The sequence below is a fragment of the Mobula hypostoma genome, chromosome 23 (genome assembly GCF_963921235.1).
Source record: "Mobula hypostoma chromosome 23, sMobHyp1.1, whole genome shotgun sequence".
NCBI classification, from domain to species: Eukaryota; Metazoa; Chordata; class Chondrichthyes; order Myliobatiformes; family Myliobatidae; genus Mobula; species Mobula hypostoma.
In genome coordinates, this window is record NC_086119.1 from 16,299,883 (window position 1) to 16,321,521 (window position 21,639).

Here is a 21,639-nt window from a genome sequence, read left to right on the forward strand (position 1 = left end):
AGAGACCAAATCAATAGTTGCATGCCATCTTGCACATTAACTTTATTAATGACACATTTGCAAACACATTAAAATAATCCATATTTATTGAGCCAGCTATACACATATGTACACAAGACCTGTACAGTTTTTTTAAAAGAACTGCTCGGGCTGAGTTGGGATTTTTGTGCAAACATTTGTGTCACATTTTAGTCAAGTGCTTCATTACGGAACCTCCCACCCCTCCCTTTTTGGTCTTTTTAAATGCCATGCATGAAATCTCCGAACAATTGGGAAGTTGTTTCGCTGGAACCCTTCCTGTACATTGAAGTGTTTGAATGCTTTAAAGTGGCCAAATAAATCATCCCGACCCTTCCCCAGCCCAATCAAAGCAGCTAGCTGTGAAGTATGTTGCTGTTACAAATGGCTGGCGACAAATTCCCTTTTCCCTTCATGGCAATATCATTGTCTTGAAAAGGAGCTGCAGAATCAAGACATCAACACAGTCTAATCCAGACCAACAACCCTTTGGCTTACTTACTTCAGACCTTCCACTACATCTGACTAAGTCACTCAGCATTTTAAATAGTATTTTCACCATCTACATTCTGAAAGGTCATCGACCCCAAGTGCCATTGTTTTCCTCCCCACAGACTGAGTGGTCTGCCAGCAACTGTTTCAGAAGCACCCATCTTTCCTACCCACCTATCAGTATTCTTCCCCCTCAGTCCCTCCATCTCACATCTCCTCCACAACACAGCTTTGCATTAACTACACCCGGTATTGGATTGGTTGTGAACGGAGTCCGGTCAGTAGATCCCAGTTCCCATTGGATTACACCCTCAATACTGGGGTTTCAGCAACCAATTACACAAAAGAAGCGTTCTTAAAAATTACCGGAGCTACATAGTGTCATAGGAATTGGTTCATTCTCCAATATTTACATATCATTGAGTCAAAACACTCAGAAGGTGAAAAGCCCCAATAAAAGTGCTGGAGGTTGCAACTGGTGACAGGTTGGGGAAAAGAGCACTTATGTACAAATGGGCTAGATGGGTGAATAAATATAGACAAGATTCCCGCTTTCAAGGAACAGTCAGATAACATTGCGGCAGGCTCTTGCCAAAAAGGCCTCTTACATTTTGTCTTGTTCTCTTCTCAGAACAGCAAACCCTGTAGTCGGTTAAAAACAACACACGTTTTCCATTTTGGTTAGAAACAGGAGATGGTGCTCTATGCATCAACAAACCCTGGAGATATTTCTACAAGGAATGAATAGCAACAAACTGCAAAACAGTAAATTACCTTCCACTGGGCAATGTTAATAACATGTACCATTACACTTGAAACTGCCCCACTCTTAAACTCCTAATGGAACTCTCCAATCCAGGTTGGAGCAGTAACGTCAGCCACCATTTAGTTACACACTTTCATCACAGACTTATGCGAGGGATCAGGTTAAGATAACCTACTGCTCACATTAAAACCCAATGGTGCGAACTGAGTATTGCAAACCTCAGGTTTATTTTCACCAAACCCTCGAAAGTGGATGGTAATTTGGCCAAGTTCTTCAAAACACAATTGCTTGCATAATAAATGCGAGAGTAATTTTAACTGTGCCAAATTACTTTCACAGCAAGCCGTCCAACGTGCGCAGTGGAATTTTATTGGAGTTGTGCCTTTGGGGGTCCCACCCCCCCCACTCCCCGACCCGCCCATTTCGGCGACGGGCTGGACGCAGCAGCCAAGTCTGGCAGCAGAATCCTCCATTCCCCAAAAGGATCTCACATCGAGCATCAAGAGAACCTCCATCCCCACACAGACTGAAGCCTGGGCTTAGTGGCCGACAGCTTCCAACGCAACCACCCTCCAGCCCCACCGACAATCTTTAGTCTGAACATACTAAAAGGAATTCTAAAAAAAAATCAAATGCATTCTTGCACTATGTTTCCTAACTAATACACATAATATGCCTTAACATTTCTAAAGGAAATCCTAAACTTTTGTGATTAAAAATAATTAGGAGACTAAGACACAAAGGGTAAAGAAACACAGTATTGAACAAGTTCAGAAGCAATTTGACAGTCGAGAGCTGAACTGGATTTCTGGGTGAAAACACGTCAGTGGGGAGCACCATTTTAACTGCTGCTGAAGTCTGTCACTTCGAGTTCCACACTGGACAAAAACCTCCTGGTCGCCTTCCTGCAGTTGTAATCCACAGTGGTGGTGTAGACAGTCTTTGCATACTTGGGGTACACGATGACTGCGCTGAGGAACCGCAGCGGTTTGTGCTGAAACTCGAACTTCAACTCTGTCTTGTAGTTCCGCCACGTGCAGTCAGGAACACAGATGACTGTCTGGCTGCAGGAGCCAACTCCCAAGGTGTGCTGCAGGAACACATTGTTGACGTAATGCCGGTCTGAGTCATACTTCACGGAGGAGGTGTACCTGAAGCACAGAGACAAAGGACGGTTCATTCATTAAAGGCTTTTTTTCCTCCCCTCCCTGGGTTTAGAAGTCAACATGCCCATGACCCACTGCTCTCTCTCACTTTCATCACATCAGCAATGAACAGCAACCCAGACAAACAGCTGCTATGGGAATTTTACTCAATAATGGAAAATAATCTTTATGGCGGATTCCAAGCCAATTATATTTAAAAACTAGTATCGTGGCTCATCTTATCACAGAAGACAATTTTGCAACCCTCCCATGGGATGGGAGGTTGGGGAACACATTTAGCAAAGCCTACGTTTATAACTGAATCATTGAAAGGCCCGTCAGTCAAGCCAGTCCAGAAGCATTTGTACAGCACTTCTACATCAACAGCGTTGCCCACTGGTTGGACAGTTCCAGAAGTCAGATACTACAAATGCCAGAATCCAAATCCCACTACATTCACAACTGTAAACTTTTGTCAAAGCAGACAGGCAATTTGAGCTTTCCCACCAACATCCACTGGAGATGAAGGAGATGGTGATGGACTTTAGGAAGACCAAGCCAGCACTGCTTCCTGTTACTACTGATGGTGACGATGTGGATGTGGTGAGGACCTACAAGTACCTGGATGACAGACTTGAGTGGAGCACCAATACAGAGGCTGTGTACAAGAAGGGCCAGAGTTGCCTCTACTTCCTGAGGAGAGAGAGGTCCTTTGGAGTATGCAGACCCTCTCCTTCACATCTTCTACCAGTCTGATGTTGTCAGTAGTGTACTGGGACAACGGCATCAACACTGGTGATGCCGACAGGCTCAATAGACTGATTAGAAAGGCTTAATCTGTTATAGGAGGCAAAGTGGACACACTGGAGGCTGTGATAGAACAAAGATCCCTTCAGAAAATCCTGGCTGGTCCTGGCTTTTATGCTGCAGTACTGTTTCCTGGATGGTAGCAGCTGGAATAGATTGTGGTTGGGGTGACTGGGGTGACTTGGGTCCCCAACGATCCTACGTGCCCTTTTTACACACCTGTCTTTGTAAATGTCCTGAATAGTGGGAAGTTCACAACTACAGATGCGCTGGGCTGTCTGTACCACTCTCTGCAGAGTCCTGTGATTAAGGGAGGTACAGTCCCCATACCAGACAGTGATGCAGCCAGTCAGGATGCTCTCAATTGTGCCCCTGTAAAGAGTTCTTAGGATCTGGGGGCCCATACCAAACTTCCTCAACCGTCTGAGGTGAAAAAGGTGTTGTTGTGCCTTTCTCCACCACTCAGCTGGTGTGTACAGACCACGCGAGGTCCTCGGTGATGTGGATGCCGAGGAACTCACCCTCCGCATGCCACCTTGGCTGAACAGAGGAGAACTTTTAGTAATAGACTAAGACAGCTGTGCTGTTCCAAAAAGTGCCATATGAGGTCATTCTTACCTTTGGCCATTAGGGCTCTATAATGAGTCAACCTATAGCTGGGGAAGTGACCAGAACCCCCAATTACACTGTTTAAAATGACGTTTTTTTTTAATTCTTTCTTACTTCTCTTCTAATAGGTGTACATCTGTGCACTTGTAATGCTACTGTGACCCCAATTTCCTTTGGGATCAATATAGTATCTATCTATATCTGGTCTGTGCCTATTACCCTCTGTTCATATAGAAAGCAGAACATCAAACACTTTTTTTTTAAATTCAAGATTGTTTAAGATTCAAAATTGTTTAATGCCATTTCCAGTATACAAGTGTAAAGGGAAACAAATCTGTTAGTCCGGATCTGATGCAGCACAAAAATATAATAAAAAAGCATAGTAAATACAAATACATAAGATACATCGATTGTTTGTATGTCCATAAAGTGATCCACGTTACAGGAGTGTCTGTACCCAAGGTGACTGGGAGGAAATGATAAAGTAGTGGTGGGTGGAGGTGTTGAACAGCCTTATTATTTGGGCTTCATCACACCTAGTACTGGTACCCCCTCCCCCAACCGGGCTGCGCTCTCAGCTCGCTGCTTTTCACACTGCTGACGCACGACCGCACCACTAGATCTAATTTGAACTGATTCATCCAGCTCGCTGATGACACGACCGGGACTGGCCCCGGCCACAAGGAGGACGAGACGGCATGTGGAGAGGAGCTCGAGGAGCCGGTACGATGGTGCCAGCACAACAGCTGGAGTCTCAACGTGGACGAGACCAAAGAGGTGACTGTGGACTTTCGGAAGGCGCGGGCTGACCACTCCTCACTGGCACGTATGCGGCTCCTCCGTGGAGAGTTAGCAGCACCAAGTTTGTGGGCAGACGATCTCACCTGGTCCTTCAACACCACCTCTTTAGTCAAGAAAGCACCGCAGCATTTCCACTTCCTGAGGAGATTGGGGTGTGGTGTCCTCCCCTGCCCCAATTTTAACCTTTTTTTTTAAAAAACAGGAGCATCGTCAAGTGTGTCCCACCCAGCTGCATCACTGCCTGATCTAGGAATTGCGAGGCATCTGACCACAAGTCCCTATAAAGGATTTCAAGGTTTACTGAGGGGTTCATCAGGGTCCCTCTTCCATCCAGAGATAATTATCAGGAGCACTGCATAAGCAGGGCCCTTAACATGGGCAAAGATCCATCCCATCCAACCAACAATCTCTTTGACCCCCTACCGTCAGGCAGGGGGTACCGTAACATTAGGACAGGAACCATCAGGATGCGAAACAACCTCTTTCCCCAGGCTGTAAGAGCACTGAACTCCCTGTCACCATGCAGGTCTCATCACATCTGAAGTACCAGTGGCGTTATACTATTTTACTTTTTAAACTTTTATCATAAATGCACCTTATTATTTGTGGTAATAGTACTATGTGTGTGAGTTATATGTACTGCGTTATGCACCTTGGTCTGGAAGAACTGTTTCAATTGGTGGTATACATGTATACAGCTGAGTGACAAACTTGAACTTGAAATAACTGTTTTTGAATCTAGCAGTCCTGACGTCATTGCAAGTACAGTACATAATCAGTGAATGGTGCTGGATGTGCACTGGGAGTAGTGTTCAGTTCTGGTCACCTCATCATAGGAAGGGTGTAAAAGCTTTAGAGAGAGTGCAGAGGAGGTTTACCTGGCGCTGCCTGGATAAGAGAGCATGTCTCAATGAGGATAGGTTGAGCAAGCTAGGGGTTTTCTCTTAGGAGCGAAGGAGGATGAGAGGTGAATTGACAGAGATGCACAAGATAAGAGGCATAGATCAAGTGGATAGACAAACCTTTTCCCCAGGGCAGAAGTAGCTAATACAGGAGGCACAATTTTAAAGCTATTGGAGGAAAATACAGTAGGGTTGCTAGAATTAATTTTTATTTAAAAAAAGACAGAATTCAGTGCATTAAACGGCCGGCTGGTAGCGCAGTGGTATCAGCACTGGACTCCGGAGCGAAGGCTCCCGAGTTTGAATCCAAGTCGGGCTGCCACTCCACACCCCCCCCCCCGCCGCCCCCCCCCGGGCACACTTTCCATCCGTGCTGGGTTGAGCGTTGAGCTAGCCTCGTAAAAAACAAGGGTTGAGTCAGGAATGTTCATATCATGACCCGGTTAATCCGAAAGGAGACCAATCCTGACACTACGCACCAGACAAGAACGGCTGACTGTCTGGTGCGACACGCTAGGAAGGAAGTGCATTAAACATCCTCCCATGAGTGGTAGTGGGGTTAGATACGCAAGGGGCATTTAGGAAACTTTTAGATAGGCACATGGAAGGTAGAAAAAGAGAGGGTTATGTAGGAGGGAAAAGTTAGATTGATCTTAGACTGGGTTAAAAGGACAGCACACATTGTGGGCCAAAGGGTCTGTAAAGTACTGTAGTATTCAATGTTTTCCATTCCATATTCAGCAACCGCAGATTATTTCTGAAGCATAATGTTGCTCAACAGGCAAAAAAAAGCACATTTTTCAACAAGAAGGGTTAACAGAAGCAACCCGTTATCTCAAACAAACTACACTTGACTCACATCGCTAAAGGCATTAACTCGGGAAAAACACCCACATGGATGAGTAACTTAGGAGTCATGCTGGGGCCCAATGGGTGGGTGAGAGAGAAAGAGAGAAAAAACAACAACACACAAGATGCAACATGTTATTTCATCAGATAACAGCAGCTGAGTGTTTGTGGGGTGAGGATGACGCACAAGGTGAGGCTGGGCTGGTTAGGTTTTCATTCACGCGATGCCAATGAACTGGAACCCAGAAATCAATAAAATTGAAATCTTGACATAGTCCAACAATATCAATATCAGGAATGTGGCGACAGAACAGACAGACCAAAGGAAACAACAGACAAGTGGCGGGTACTATCCTTTAACTATCAGGCTCCTGAACCAGAGTGGAAAAATTCACTCACCGCAACACTGAACACAAACAAATAAAGCACATGTTTAAAAGTGAGATGTCTGGGATAATCCACTAACCGGCTCAGAGTCCGGGTTCTTAAATGGGTTTTCAAGAGTTCATTCAGACAGTAGTCAGGTGTTTCTATCCATCTCCCTTCTGGGCAACAAGCTCTGGACCCTTATCGTTCATCTGGTCCAGCAGGTTTTTCTCACCTTCCCTTCAGCTGCACATGGGCACCATGGTGGTGTAGAGGTTAGTGCGACACTACACAGCTTGGGGCATCGGAGTTCAGAATTCAATTCCACCATCATCTGTAAGGCCGACATCCCACCTCTCCCGGAACTTCCGGGAGTCTCCCGCATATTAATAGTGGCTCCCTGATGCCCGCAAATTATATACAATATCATGGAAATCAAGTTTTTTGAGAGCGAGCGAGAGAAAAGCAAAAGAGAGCGCGAGAGCGACCACGAGAGAGAGTGTGCGCGCGAGAGCGAGAGTGAAGGCAAACGAGCGTGCGAGCAAGAGCGCGCCAGCTACCACGAGAGAGAGTGTGCGCGCGAGAGCGAGAGTGAAGGCAAGCAAGAGCGCAAGCAAGCGAGGGAGAGCGAGCGAGCGACCACGAGAGAGTGTGCGCGCGAGAGCGAGAGTGAAGGCAAATGAGCGTGCGAGCAAGAGCGCGCCAGCGACGAGAGAGAGAGCACCAGCGAGAGCACGCCATTGCAGAGTGTTCCAAAAAAAAACGTACGTCACCCCAGACTACACTAAAGTGTACCCCTGCCTAATAGGGGGCAAAATAATGACAGTGTTGCTCACTGCACTGTTTGCAACAGTGACTTTTCTATTGCCCATGGTGGGTTAAGACTGTAAAAGACATGTTGAGGTGAGTTTAACAGGTGTCATTCGTTCATTAGCATAGCTAACGTCATTTAAACTAGCTGGCTAGCTGCTAAGGAGCTACTCTATTGCAGACATCCCACCTCTCCTGGAAGTCTCCCGCAAATTGATGGTGCTACCTCCCTGAAATGAGTTTTTGCAGGGTGGGATGTCTGGTAAGGAGTCTGTGTATCCTCCCCGTGAAATGTGTGGATTTCCTCCGACAGTCTGAGGATCTGCTTGGGGAGCCCACGAGTATCGCTGTGCTTCTGGCAGCTGCCTAGCATTCCCATAACTTACTGACCTTGCTTCGATAGAATGTGGGGGAGCCTGGGACACCCAGAGGAAACTAGCTGTTCACAGGGAGTACGTACAGACAGAGCGTTGAACCCCAGTCGCTGACATCGCAAAGCGTTAAGCTAGCCACCACACTACTGTACCACCCGAACAGACCAACAGCCTTCGGCCGTGCATCAGCGATCCACGGACATCTCGACCGGTCAGAGAGAGGGGGAACCCACTAATCACCTGATCTCCTTCGGTGGCAGAGGGTCAACTTCAACTCCTTCTCCGAACGAGAGTGGGTGGAGTCTCGGTCCAAGGCCAGCATTCTGGAAAGTGGAAGTAATCAAAGGGTCCTACAAAGAAAGAAAAAGGAAAATAAATGAACATACAAACAAAAGGGTAGGCCACTTGAACCAGAGTCTACTCACGCATTCAACAAATCAGCGGCTAATCTGAACAAAGCCAGCTCTGCATTCCTCCCCCCACCCCATCTCCAGCAGCCAGTGATCCACCTTCTTGCTCAAAGTTCTAAGTTTAAAAGTTCATAGTAAATTTATGATCAAAATATGTATATATCACCATGTACTGATATGGATTTTCTTTCAGGTATTCACAGCAGGATAAAGAAATGCAATAGGATCATTGGAAAACTACATCAAAGACTGACAAACAACTGATGTGCGAAAGATAAACTGTACAAATAAATGACATGTAACGAGTCCAACACAGCTGCCAACAAATCCAAACATTCTGTACTCGCTGATCTTTGAGGAAGGAAGTTCCAGTGACTCAGGACCCTCATAATTACACCTCATCTACCGTGAAGTGAGTCACAGTAAACTTATTAACCAAGTACATGTACATCACCATATACTACCCTGAAATTCACTTTCTTGTTGGCATTTACAAATACAATAGAATTATGAAAAACCACGATGACCGACAATATACAAAAGATAAATTGTGCAAATAACTAAGTAAAACTAAGAGCACAAGTTGTAGAGTCCTTGAAAGTGAGTCTGTAGCACTGTTCCCTCCAAGCGGCATCGGTCGGTGGCCGCACAGTGACCGAAATGCTGCCACACACATAGCCTTTGTTGCCGTGTCGATACAATTGACAAAGTTTAAGACCTACTTGCACTTACAAGTTCTGATGTTGATATCGCGCCTATTATTCAATCCATTCAACATGGGTATTGTCACTCGGATAATAAATTTCCTGCTGATGAGTTAAGGGAATGGCAAGCTTTTGACCCAGTTTTGAATTTGGAAAAGAGAATATTGTACCACTGACAAACAAAATACCTAGCTACTATTACAAACTAAGACAGAAGCTTGCCTCAAACTAGCTCAGCAATACTGATTTTAAATATGTCTTCTCTGGGTAAGTCAAGACTGGTTCAATTAAGACATTCACTAAGCTGTTGAAACGAAGAATTTGAAGAACTGCCAATTCTTGTTGACATCTTTCGAACATTTCAATCTTCTAGTGCTGACTGCAAATGTGGATTCAGTCTGATAAATTCAATCAAATACAAATTCAGAAACTGACTAGAAGTGGAACATTTGGGTGATCTAATGAGGATTAAAACACATTTTTCACCTGAGTGCAAACTTAATCTGGACAGTGTTTATAGAAAATAAATTTGTAATTAAAAAAGTTTACAAAGCGTAAAAGATTTTCTTTGTTGTACTGCATTTCATTATATCCTTTCATAAGTGATTTTTCAATTGTCGTTCTAAATATTACAGTTTGTATATTTAAAAAAACCAAAAAACTAAAAATTAAAGTGCCGCGTAATTTTCAGGCAGAGTAGAAATCTCCTGCTCAGAGCAATGGTTGGTCCGCTCAGCTGTAAATTAGAGAGAACGTTGGTCTGTAGGTTGTGGAACAGTTCGGTGTTGTGGTGAGTGAACTTATCCACACCAGTTCAGGAACCCGATGGCTGAAGGGTAATATTATTCCGGAGCCTGCTGGTGTGGGGCCAAAAGCTCCATTACCTCCTGCCCGATGGTAACTGTGAGAAGAGAGCATGGCCCAGATGGTGGGGATCCTTGATGATAGATGCTGCCATCTTGCAACAGAACTCCTCGCAAATGCCCTCAGTCCACCACAGGCGAAGCCCTCCCCACTGTTTATTATTGCTGTTGCAAGACAACAAATTTCATGACATCAGCCAGTGACTTTAAACCCAATTCTGATTCACCACTTCTGTACCCATTCCTAGGCACTGACGTTCCCGTACAAGACTGTGATGCACCCAGTTAGTATACTCTATACTGTATCTACAGAACTTTGTCAAAGTTTTAGATTTCACCAGCTTAGTGGACACCTAGGTTTTGAAGGCATTACCAGTCACCGCCTTTCACAGGAGTTCAAAACGAATAACCATTTTGTCCAAGAACATCTTGTCTTCAAGAAGAAACAATGACTATGGAGACATAACCATCCTTCCAACATTGATACTGTTCCAAACAAGAATGGGAGAAAAGTGATCAGGGATGACCAGGGCAACCCCAACAATTTGATCACTCCCAATGCTTTCCACATCCACCAATTCACTTGCAACATTAGAACTTTGAAGTCCAAGCCTATTGACAATACTGAGACAAGACCTCCCGATACCTCTCGGCCCTGGGACAGTAAACAGGGGTGTGGGTCGGGCAGGCAAAAAGAGCAAAGTGTCCCGGGAAAATAAACTCTTCAATGCCGTTTATGTTGGGCTTCAAGTAGATGATGAGGTATTTAAGGGTTTTATTCCAGATACATCACTACAGGTGGAGTTTTACCATTAATTCATCAAGGTCCAAACACAGATAGTGCAACACTAACTGGACTGGGGGGGAGGAGTGGGGGGCTCTGTTTCACTTTACTTGGAGCAGCTGGGGTTGAAGTGCAAAAAAAAAATCCACCTCCATAACCAATCCGAGAATCCATCAATGACTGGGAAGGCAATTAGTCTACCAGCTCCGACCTGAATGTTTGAGACAAAGAATGGGCGGGAGAAAGAGGGACTTGAGGAAAGCCGACAGGCTGGAAATGCTGAGGGTCAGGGCGAATGTGCACGGGACACGGGCTGGCTCTGACCTGTGGGCATGGAAGCTTTTGCTCGCTTTCCTTTCGTTCGTGGGCTAGGGTGACAGAGTACTGCTGTCAGAGCTCACTTAGGTTTCAGTTCCTCACCTACTGTCCCCATTATAGTCACAAATAACAATCCCCTCTTTTTTCCCCAACAAATGCGTATTGCTGGACAAGGCAATCAACACAGCTTTTAGGCCCAGTGGGCATATCGTACCAATCCGTCAAAGCACAGAGCTGACAAGCCAAATAGCCTTTCCTTGATCCGCTCTGCATCACTTGTTCTGAAGGAGATTGCCTCTACTGCCAAGAAAATGGAATGACTGAAGTTGTTCAACAGGCAATAAAAGCATTGCTGCATTATATCTACAACAAATCCTAATTGGTTACATACTTTAGGGCACCAGGTAATTACCAGTTTGTCACTCTTCATCTCCTCTGACAAGGCACAATTATCGGTAATTCAAAGGCAATTTCCCCAGAATAAACATGCCAGCATTCCCCGATTATCCCTTAATTATTAGGCTCCACTATTTGTCTATTAGCAGAGCTGTCAGCCTGCGACCTGCTGTGTTGAGGCTGTTTCTGCAGGTCGGTAAGTAATCAGAGCTGTGCTACTCTCCGGCCCAAGAGTCAGCTAAGTTTCCATTCAATCCTCACTCAGTAAAATGGTCTCTTGGGGAACAACCATCACCTGAGTATAATGAGGGAGCATTTAGGCCTCTGACATGCCAAAACACCGTCCAGGTAAAGATGTCCTGATCTGAAATTCCCCAACATCGTAGGTCCAGCCATCGGAAGTTACAGGTCATTTCCTCTCTTATTCAGCAGCTGATAGAAGACTGCACCGATTCAGATTCATATATTTATCATCTGTACATCAAAACAAAGTGAAATATGCCATTTGCATTAACTAACACAACCCAAGAATGTCCCCTTGGCTGGACAACACAGAGCACAACACAACAGCAGCAAAATAAGCCCATTTCCTTCTTCCCTCCTACCCACACGGACAGTCCTCTAGGCCTCCAGGCTTGGGTCTTCAACTTCTGATAGTCCAAAGATTCCTGGACTAGCCAGTGACAGGACCCACAACCCCACTCCTCCGAATCAGGGCTCAGTGACACGGTTGTACCTCCTGGTTGCACGGGCACCTGATCCCAGGATGCACCAACCTGAGGCAGCCCAACATCCATTGACGTCCCTTCGTCACCCGTCCGTGTCACTGGGTCTTCGAGATGCTGTGGCTAGCCGACAGGTCAGGCAGCATCCCTGGTTGATAACCCTTCGGTATTGGGAAAGAGAAGACAAGTCATAAACTGAGTGGATGTTTGTGGTCTCCTGTTGCTGTAGCCCATCCACTTCAAGGTTTGACGTGCTGTGCATTCAGAGATGACCTTCTGCGCACCACTCTGGTAAGGCACGATTATTTGAGTTGGTCACTTTCCTGTCAACTTGAAGCAGTCTGGCCATTCTCCTCTGACCTCCCTCATTAACAAGCCATTTTTGCCCTCAGAACATCACTCCATTGGATGGTTTTTGGTTTTTTTGCACCATTCTCTATAAACTCTAAAGACTGTTACACATGAAAATCCCAGGAGATCAGCGGTTTCTGAGATACTCAAACCGCCCTGTCTGGCACCAACAATCATTCCACTGTCAAAGTCACTAAGATTGCATTTCTTCTCCATTCTAATATTTCGCCTGAACGACTTGACCACGTCTGCTTGCGTTTATTCACTGAGTTGCTGCCACATGATTGGCTGATTAGATATTTGTATTAACGAACAGGTGTAACCAATAAAGGGGCCACTGACTGTATACTTTAAGCTGCAGAAAGCAGCAGGGATGGAGGAAAAAGAACAATAGTGTGTGTCTGTGTGTGTGTATCACCAGGATTGAACCCAGGTCACTGGAACGGAGAGGCATCAGCCTTCAAGCTATGCCATGTGCTGTGCAGATGCTGGGCACCTGAAACAAAAACAGAAAATGCCAGGGGTACCTAGCATTCCAGTGGCATCCGAGGATGGCAGAACCCAGAGAGAAGTGTGGGGGAAAGTCACCACAAGTTAGTGGCTTATCATATAGTTAATGGGCCAAATGGTCTTATGTCAGCAGGATGGAAAAAAAAGGGGGGACGATTTTCTAAATTACACCTGTAGTTCTGAGGGAGAAATAGTCCATATGGCTTCATCTCCAGGTAGAAAGAGGGAGGGGCAAAAAAAAATGAGTAAGATACTCCAGTGAGCAGAACATCTGATACCGCATCATCCAAATTCTATATTTTGTCCCAGAAAATATCCCAGGACTCACTCCAAGAATAGCAGTGGAAAAGTGGACTAGAACCTTAGTGTAGTACGGGAAAGCAGTTTGCAACTCCCAAGCACTTAAGTGACCTCACACACAGGTCAAAACTGAATTTCAGTGTCATATCTGTGCCAATGAACTACAAATACTCCACGTTTATTTCTTATACCACAGTTGCTCAGAGCCAGCAAGCTCTGAGAAACAGTTTTGTGACCTACTTATCTGATTTTGGTAATATGTCTGGTGGGGAGGGGGTTACTGCAGGCCTCACTTCTGGCAGCTTCACAGACGTCGGGTCCCTCGAGGGGAATCGTACGTTAACCGTAGGTTCACTGAAGGCACACAATAATTGCAAAGTGACAAATGATCTGCATCAAGACCTCAATCAATATTTTCACTTAAAATAGCCTGCAGTCATCACATTGTTCCCTAGTTGGCCACAGCAGGACCTGGTTCAGGTCGGGTCAAGTCTGGCGAGGCGTATGGGCTCAAGCCGGGTCAGACGCCACCAGCCTGCCTCGGTACTTCTTCCAGACTGACTGCATGCATGCATCCATCAATCATCAATATTTGGGTTAATTTGATCACGGGACATGGATCCTGTTCACATCAACACTACCGTCCATCCTGAAGCACCTCAATTCTAAAACCCAACATAGTGGGCAAATTTAATAAATAAAACAGGCCAACAGATCAATTGCACAATCATTTCCTAGGATTAGCACTTTTTTTAAAAAACTGATCCTGATTAGTGACGTCACAAAATAACTAAATTTTCAGCTAAATTTTTCTTTGGCCCTTGACCTTTTCCACCCATCTCCTCCCAGCTTCTCACTTCATCCCATCCACCTGGCTCTAACTTGTACTCCTCCCCACCTTCTCATTCCAACTTCTGCCCCCTTCTTTTCCAGTCCTGAGGAGGGGTCTCGGCCCAAAGCATCGACTGGTTGTTGCTTTCCAGAGGGAAAACGCTGGCTGAGATCCTCTGGCGTCTTGTACGTGTTACTCCGGATTTCTAGCATCTGCAGAACCACTTGTGCTCAGTCACAAAATAACCACTCAGCACCTTCTCTAAACAAAAAGAAATGCATCAATCTTCTAAATTACCCAAATTTAGTACCTCTGCAAGGAAGTTCAAGACACAAATTCTTCAGCAAGACAAATACTAACTCGGCCAGCACCTGCTATCTTGCCGGAGCAGTCCAATCGTGCTTTTTAAATGAGGGTCTCCCCTCCCCTTGAATGTGGCACCCCAGGGAGGGGGAAAAAACCCATTCACGTTGTCTCAGATTGACCGCTTAATTTCCCCCAATGGCAAGCAGTGTTCAGGAGGCAGCTCTAAGGCTTCAGAAGGCTCTGAAGATTTGCTGCTGTATGGTTTACGATGCTTGAACCCATTGCTGTTAACTGTCTCAAAAACATGTTATGATCCAATTAATGCCAAGATCGAAAGGTACTTTGTGGACTTTAATCTAAACGAGATTAAGTTTCAAGGTTTATCTCCAAACAGATTTTTCAAACTTTAACAACAATTTGGCATTTATTTAGCGATAGCGCGTGTAGTAGGCCCTTCCAGCTCTTCGAGCCATGCTGTCCCTGGACAAACCCGACTAATCCCAACCTCATCACAGGACAATTCACAATGACCAATTAACCAACTATGTCTTTGGTCTATGGAAGGGAAAAAAAAAATTACATCGAGCAGCCAGGGAAAAATCCACGCATTTTCCATGGGTTGACGTACAGACGGCACCGGAATTGAACTCTGAACTCCAGCATGCCCCGAACTGTAATAGCATCACACTAACCACTACCGTGACCTTGTCTGGGGGCAAATGTTCTGCAGAAGCCCCTGACCCCAGTGAGAATTCTTTTGGCTGGAAGATGTTGGACTTGTCTATGAAGTACAGGCCATCACCATGATAGGAAACTACTTAATAGACACTACACTTGAATGAGCTCCCATAATATTAAATTCAAAAGTCTGACATAAAATACATATTGCCTCTCACCCCTCTTCTGGTAATTGTTCTTATTTGCTTTTGAAGTTGTTCTTTACAATACAAATGAAACCCATTCGTAATCTGGAGCCAGGCTGTATTACAGAACAGAGGAGAAGTAAGAGTCGCTGCACTAATCAATCTCAAAGCCCACTACTGAGGGCCAGGATTCTTAGTCATCTCCAAGGACAAACACAAAAGTGAGGCCACTTCTGATACACACTTCTCAATCCATTACATGACACTCAACGGGCAATTTACAGGTACAGGAATGGAACCCGGTGTTGGGTCAACTACTATAGCCCATCCACTTCAAGGTTCGATGCCAGGCAGCATCTAAGGAAAAGAGTGAACAGTCGATGTTTCGGGCGAAGACCCCTCATCAGGACACAGTACCATTTGAGGGGGAAAGTCCCAATCCTTCCCCCACCCCCAAACATGGAGGCAAGATCCTCTACAGTTCAAATAAGACAGAACATCAAAAAGCAGCCTGATCCATTCCAGATTAACTAACTCCACAGCAAAACCACACACAAGTTATCTGCTGCCCCACAGTAAAATGAGCTTGGTGCATGGTCCCTTCAAGAGCAAACACCACCCCAGCATGCAAATTCTTGGTAGGCAGATCATCAATAGTGTAACCAAACCCTGGCTACTGCTTTGGTTAAACAAAGTATTAAATGGATCCAGCCATTGAAGAATCGAGTTCATTAGCAACAGCAAGTTGGAATAATCCAGCCTCGCTTGAGGCTGCAGAAAAACAATTTCCTGTGCAAAATGCTTTCCCAACAGTCACGCATCAGGATCACTAAAACACTATTAGTATCGTGTGAGCAATGTTTGCACAGAAAACATTGGTTCCTTTCTGGTCATATTGTAGAAGGGCACGAGCTTATTTCAGCCGGGGGGGGGTGGATTTATTGTGTTCCCATCCAGCCCCACCCCACATCACCAAAATGAGACGCAGCATCCTCAGTCTCACATCCCTAATCTCCTTCACACACTTCTAAACACTTTTATCTTCTCGTCTCAAACTAAATTATGTATCTGTCACCACATACTACCTTGAGATTCGTTTTCTTACAGGCACCCACAGGACAAAAAAAGAATCCACAAAACAAAAACCATAAACGTACAAAAATTATATATAAATCATACACAAGAGAACAGAGTGAGGCGACAGCCAGGTCAGAAACGGCTAGTACGAGGGGGCAAAGTTTTAAGACTGGTGGACAGTATAGCAGGGGGTGGGGGAGATGCCAGGGCAAATTTTACTTATTTATTGACATACGGTGTAGAACAGGCTCTTCTGGCCCTTCAACCCTCCACTTAACCCTGGCCTAACCACAGGGCAATTTACAATGGCCAATCAAACTACCAACCGGTAGGTCTTTGCACTGTGGGAGGGAAACCCACGCGGCCACGGGTAGAATGTACAAACTGATTACAGGCAGCAGCGGGACTTGAACCCTGGGCCGCTGGTACTGCAAAGCCTTAAGCTAGGCTCTACACTACCACGTTCATTACACAGTGGTGAGTGATGGAACACCTTGCCAGGGCTAATGGTAGAGGCAGACACACTAGCAACATTTAAGAGACTCTCAGACTGGCACATGGATGTCAGAAAAATGGCGGGGGAGGGGGGGAAGCTGTGTGGGAATGAAGGGCTAGATTGACCTTAGCGTAGGTTAAAAGATTGGCACAACATTGTGGGCCGAGGGGCCTGTACTGTACTGTAGGGATGTATGGGGTGTCAGGGAGGGGTAGCACCTCTGGTGGGGGAACATGTCACGTCCTTTTCAAGGCGGTTAGTCCACCTTTGGTCCCCACCTGGCACTCAGCTCTCACCTGTGGCTCTCCGTAGCTGTTCGCATGCGACAGCAGCCACACCCCGGGCAACGGCTCTGACAAGCCCGCTAAACCAGGTGAGGGTAGCTGACGGGTCTCAAACCCTCGGTGAGATAGGGAGATACCTATCCCAGCATGTGAAAACAGAGTCTGGTGGATTGAGCGGACAAGACTAATGGAAGGTCCAACGGTCAAGAAGGCGGTCTCTGCAAGCGTCGTGGAACGTGTAGAGCACGACAAGACACAGAAGACGTCCTGGTCATCCACTGCTCCTAGTCCCATCTCCAGCCGTCTAGACTCTGTCTTGCCACTAGATCCAGGTGGGAATTGGGAAGAGAGAGTGAGGCTGACACTGCGCAACTCTCCCTCACTTAAATCCAGATCACGCGCTAGTCTCGACACCATCAATGGTGTCGAGGTCTTCATCGACAACGATGATAGACTAACAACAACTATACTGTAGTATTCTGTGTTCAGTACCTGCAGAGGTGAGATAGGCCAACTGTCCTGGCTGTTTTCGACTGGGATTGTTTGCTGTTCACAGGCCTGTGGAGGATTTCTGTTGCAAACAAAGGCAGACCAACAACAAATGCGCAAAAGACAAACTGTGCAAAAAAAAATAATGAGAACGCGAGTTGTTTCCATTGCAGGTCAATGGAACCAGGCAGAATAATAGTCTGACATGGGCTCGATGGGCTGAAGGGCCTGTTCCTATGACTGACTCTAAAAGAGTTCTTGAAAGTGAGTCTAGTTCATAGAATCAGTTCGGGATTGTGGTGAGTGAAGTTAAGCACGCCAGTTCGGGAGGTGTTGTCATGATGGCGTTTACGCGCTGGTCCCAGAACAGAAGCTCTGATGCGTTAACACCAAGGAATTTAAAGCTACTGACCCTCTCCATCTCCGATCCCCCTAATGCAAACTGGCTCACGGGCTCCCAGCCTCTTGCTCAGTTACAGCGACGGAGATACAACACAGAAAGAGGCCTTTCGGGCCATCATGTCCTTACTGAACATCAAGCAGCTACTTCAACTAATTAATCCCATTTTTATTCTCCCCACATGTTCCTCAACTGCCCTCTTATCCGAACACGAGGAGCCGTTTCGTGCCATATCACCATGCCGAGCCGCACATACTTGGGAAGAAACTGGAAGCCCATGAAGCCCTGAGGACATGGAAACTCAGACAGAAGTTTATTAAGCCCAGGTCTATGACGATGCAAGACAGTGGTTCTACTAGCTACATACGCCACTGTGCCACTCACAACAAAAGACACTGCCGATACTTAAACCAAGAAGCCACAGTTGTATAGCATTGTTTACAGTACAGCAAGTTCCCAGCTGCCAACAAGCCTCAAAATTCACTCCATGTGGGAAAAAAAAGTGGGGTGCTGGAAATTACACCCCTATTCCCACAAAACCCTTGGAACTCAGGTGGTATATAAAATGGTACCTGTAGCTGTTCCATTCTGTCTGTGCAGCTCTGAAGAGGAGAGGTGCCTGCAATAGTCACACACCCACAGGCAAATATACTTAAGTTCTCTTTAACCCTCGTTTCCAACTCCTATTGGGCCTAGTGCCATGTTCCTCCCCCAAACAGTGCATGCATGGAGTTAATTGCCTCTGTGAAGATTTATTTTAATCATAAAGAAAATGCTGGGAATGCAAGTCAAAACTTCTCCTCCTCCTTCTCGCCCCTCAATAAAACTGCTTGGCAACTTCAGAGTTTTAGACACGAAACTAATTTGGAATCACCAACAGCTTGCCCCAATATGGAAACTGGACCTCCACTGCCCTGTGGCACAGGAGCAGGGTGACTCACATAATCCTCCAGACCAGGGATTGAGAGGTTGTTCTTTTCACCATGTTAAGATTCCACCAGTTCCCAGAGGTTCTGCTGGGCGTTGTCAAGGTCTGCTTCAACTTGTTATTTCGGGAGGTCAGTGGTAAGGTAGTTGTGATCACTGACAACAGCAAATTGGACAACATCCTACAATAATTCAGCTCAGGACTGAACCTTCCTAGTCTGGAGCCCAGATACGAACATTTTAAATTTGGAAAGGGGAAGTAAGAGAGACCTGTGTACTTGGCACAGAGGACGGCCAGTTAAACTCCAGACACTCTGCAGAAGCTGGAAATCCAGAGTAACGCACACAAGATGCTGGAGGAACTCAGCAGATCAGGCAGCACCCGTGGAGAGGAACGAACAGTCAACGTTTCAGGCCAAAACCCTTCATCTGGACTGGAAAGGGAGGGAGGCAGGAGGCAGATTAAAGTAAGGGGAGGAAGGAGGAGTGCACACTGGCAGGTGACAGGTGAAACAAGGTAAGGGGGAAGGTGAGAGTGGGGGAGAATGATGAAATAAGAAGCTGGGAGGTGATAGGTGGAAGAAGCAAAATTTTGAATCCTCCAATTCTTTGCAACACACAAAAAATGTTTGAGGAAATCAGCAGGTTAGGCAGCATCTACGGAGAGGAATAAACAGTTGACTTTTCAGGCTGAAACTGAAACGTCGTCCTGAAGGAACGTTCTCAGCCCAAAATATCAAATATATATTCCTCGCCACAGATGCTGCCCGGCCCTTCTCCAGCACTTTGTGAGTGTTGCCCTTTACTTACACACCCAATCTCCCCGTCCCTCAGGGTCAGATGAAGGATGTTGTAACAGGATCTGAACCAAAACTGGAAAAGTCTGCAAAGGAAATTTAACTCAAGAATCAAGTGATGCATTTAGAGAACTTAAACCATGATAGGTCTCTGGAGAGTTGGCTTTTTTTTAAAAAAAAAGAGCCAGAGGATAACAAGTACATAGTTACCCAAAAATTGGGGCTTCACTTTACAAGATGTTGGTGAGACTGCGTGGAGTTACAGTGCTGGCCACCATGCCATAGGAAGGATGGGATGAAGCCATCAAGATGGAGAAAAGATAAACAAGGATGTGATAGGAGTGGAGGGCTTGAGTTGCAAGGAGAGAAGAGTGCTTTTCCTGGAGTGAAGGAGACCAAGGTATAGCTTTACAGGAGTTTATAAGATCACGAGGGGCATCAATAAGGTGAATAGTCATGGTCTTTGTCCCAGGTTGGGGTGTTTAAAACTACAGGGTGAGTTTAAGAAGGGGGCAAGACTGAAAAAGGACCCAAGTGGCAGGTATTCCCCCACACAAAGGGTGGTGTATATATGGAACATGCTGCCAGCCAAAGTGGTGGGGGTGGTGGGACAATAACCACATTTAAAAGACATGGATAGGAAAGGTTTAGGTGCCCATATGGGACTCACTCAGGAAGGCACCCTGGTCAGCGTGGATGAGTTAGGTGAAATGGACCCCCCCCCCATTCCCACGCTGTTGATGGGTGGCTGATGCCAGCGTGTGAACTCAATGTAGAATGGTCATTATAATGACAACTATCATGGTCTTAACAGCAAGAGGCACCAGCCCAAGAGGTCCGCTGACCAGCTGATTGAGTGTGTGTGAGAGAGAGAGAGAGAGAGAGAGAGAGAGACAGAGAGACAGATAGAGAGAGAGACAAGCTACAAGCTGAAAGCCAGTTAATCCCTCATTTCCCACTCCAGTGACCACCAACTGGCTTCTTGTCCCTCTGACTCAGCATCCCACTCCAAACAGACGATGAGAAACAGAGGCAAACGTGCTTCCATTCAGATACGACAACTTGAGCTGACGGAGCTGGATTCCAGCCAGGTTGTGTTCAGGCAAGGCCACTGCTGAACCAGTCTGGTCAGCTCAGATACTTGTCAGCTGGCCACGATTTTGGGGAGTTTCACACTCTTACATAATACCTTGTAAACAGAAAGCCATCCCATAGCAGTTTACCAAGAGGTATGAATAGATACTTGGCCCATCCCCGAGAATGATGCAAGATCTATTATTTCAACTTCAATAGAAGATAAGGGAAACTTTAAAAGCACACACCCCTTGGTGGGGGTAGCTGACATCTACCAAACATCCACCCTCTTAGAGTTTTGTTGTTTTCCCACCCTCCACCCAACTTCCCTTTTAATCCCACTCCCAATCTCTTGGTCCTCTGATCTCTGCATTCCTCCATGTCTCACCTTGACCGCTTGTGATGGCGATAAGCCCCATCTTTCGGAATTCCCTCCCTAAATCTCCACATCTCCCAAAAAGCCAAGCTCTTCATTATTTGAGGCAATATCTCACTCGGCTTGGCAATAAATTCTCGTTGATAACACATCCATGCCTGTGAAGCAACTTACTGCACTTAATAAAATGCAGGCTGAGGCAAAATATTGATAAAGGAATTAAACAGTAGGCAAGGCGTTGACGGTAGAAAGATGATAAACTTTAGCCATGAGAGGGACTGACATTTGGTAGGAAACCAATAAGCTCAGAAAGGCTTAGAGCATCACTGTGGGGTCCTTTTTAGACCACACATGAAGGATGAAAAGAGATAGGAGAGTTATACTTATAATCAGGGAGAGTATCTCAGTTGCATTCAGA

At 45.8% G+C, this 21,639-nt stretch overlaps 1 protein-coding gene across 3 annotated transcripts in view; it reads right to left on the minus strand.

The window, feature by feature from the left end:
• Window positions 1-25: 25 nt before the first annotated feature.
• The window catches only part of rflnb (refilin B), a 36,508-nt gene continuing 14,894 nt past the window's right edge, over window positions 26-21,639 (minus strand). For 2 of the 3 annotated variants that reach the window (XM_063031216.1, XM_063031214.1), the window contains exons 2-3: window positions 8,180-8,289; window positions 26-2,427 (exon numbers count right to left, since the gene is read on the minus strand). In XM_063031216.1, the coding sequence (XP_062887286.1) occupies window positions 2,118-2,427; window positions 8,180-8,289 (420 nt within the window). In that variant the 3' untranslated portion in view covers window positions 26-2,117. Of the gene's footprint in view, window positions 2,428-8,179; window positions 8,290-17,650; window positions 17,831-21,639 lie in introns of those variants that run through there. The other variant, XM_063031215.1, reaches the window with a different exon arrangement.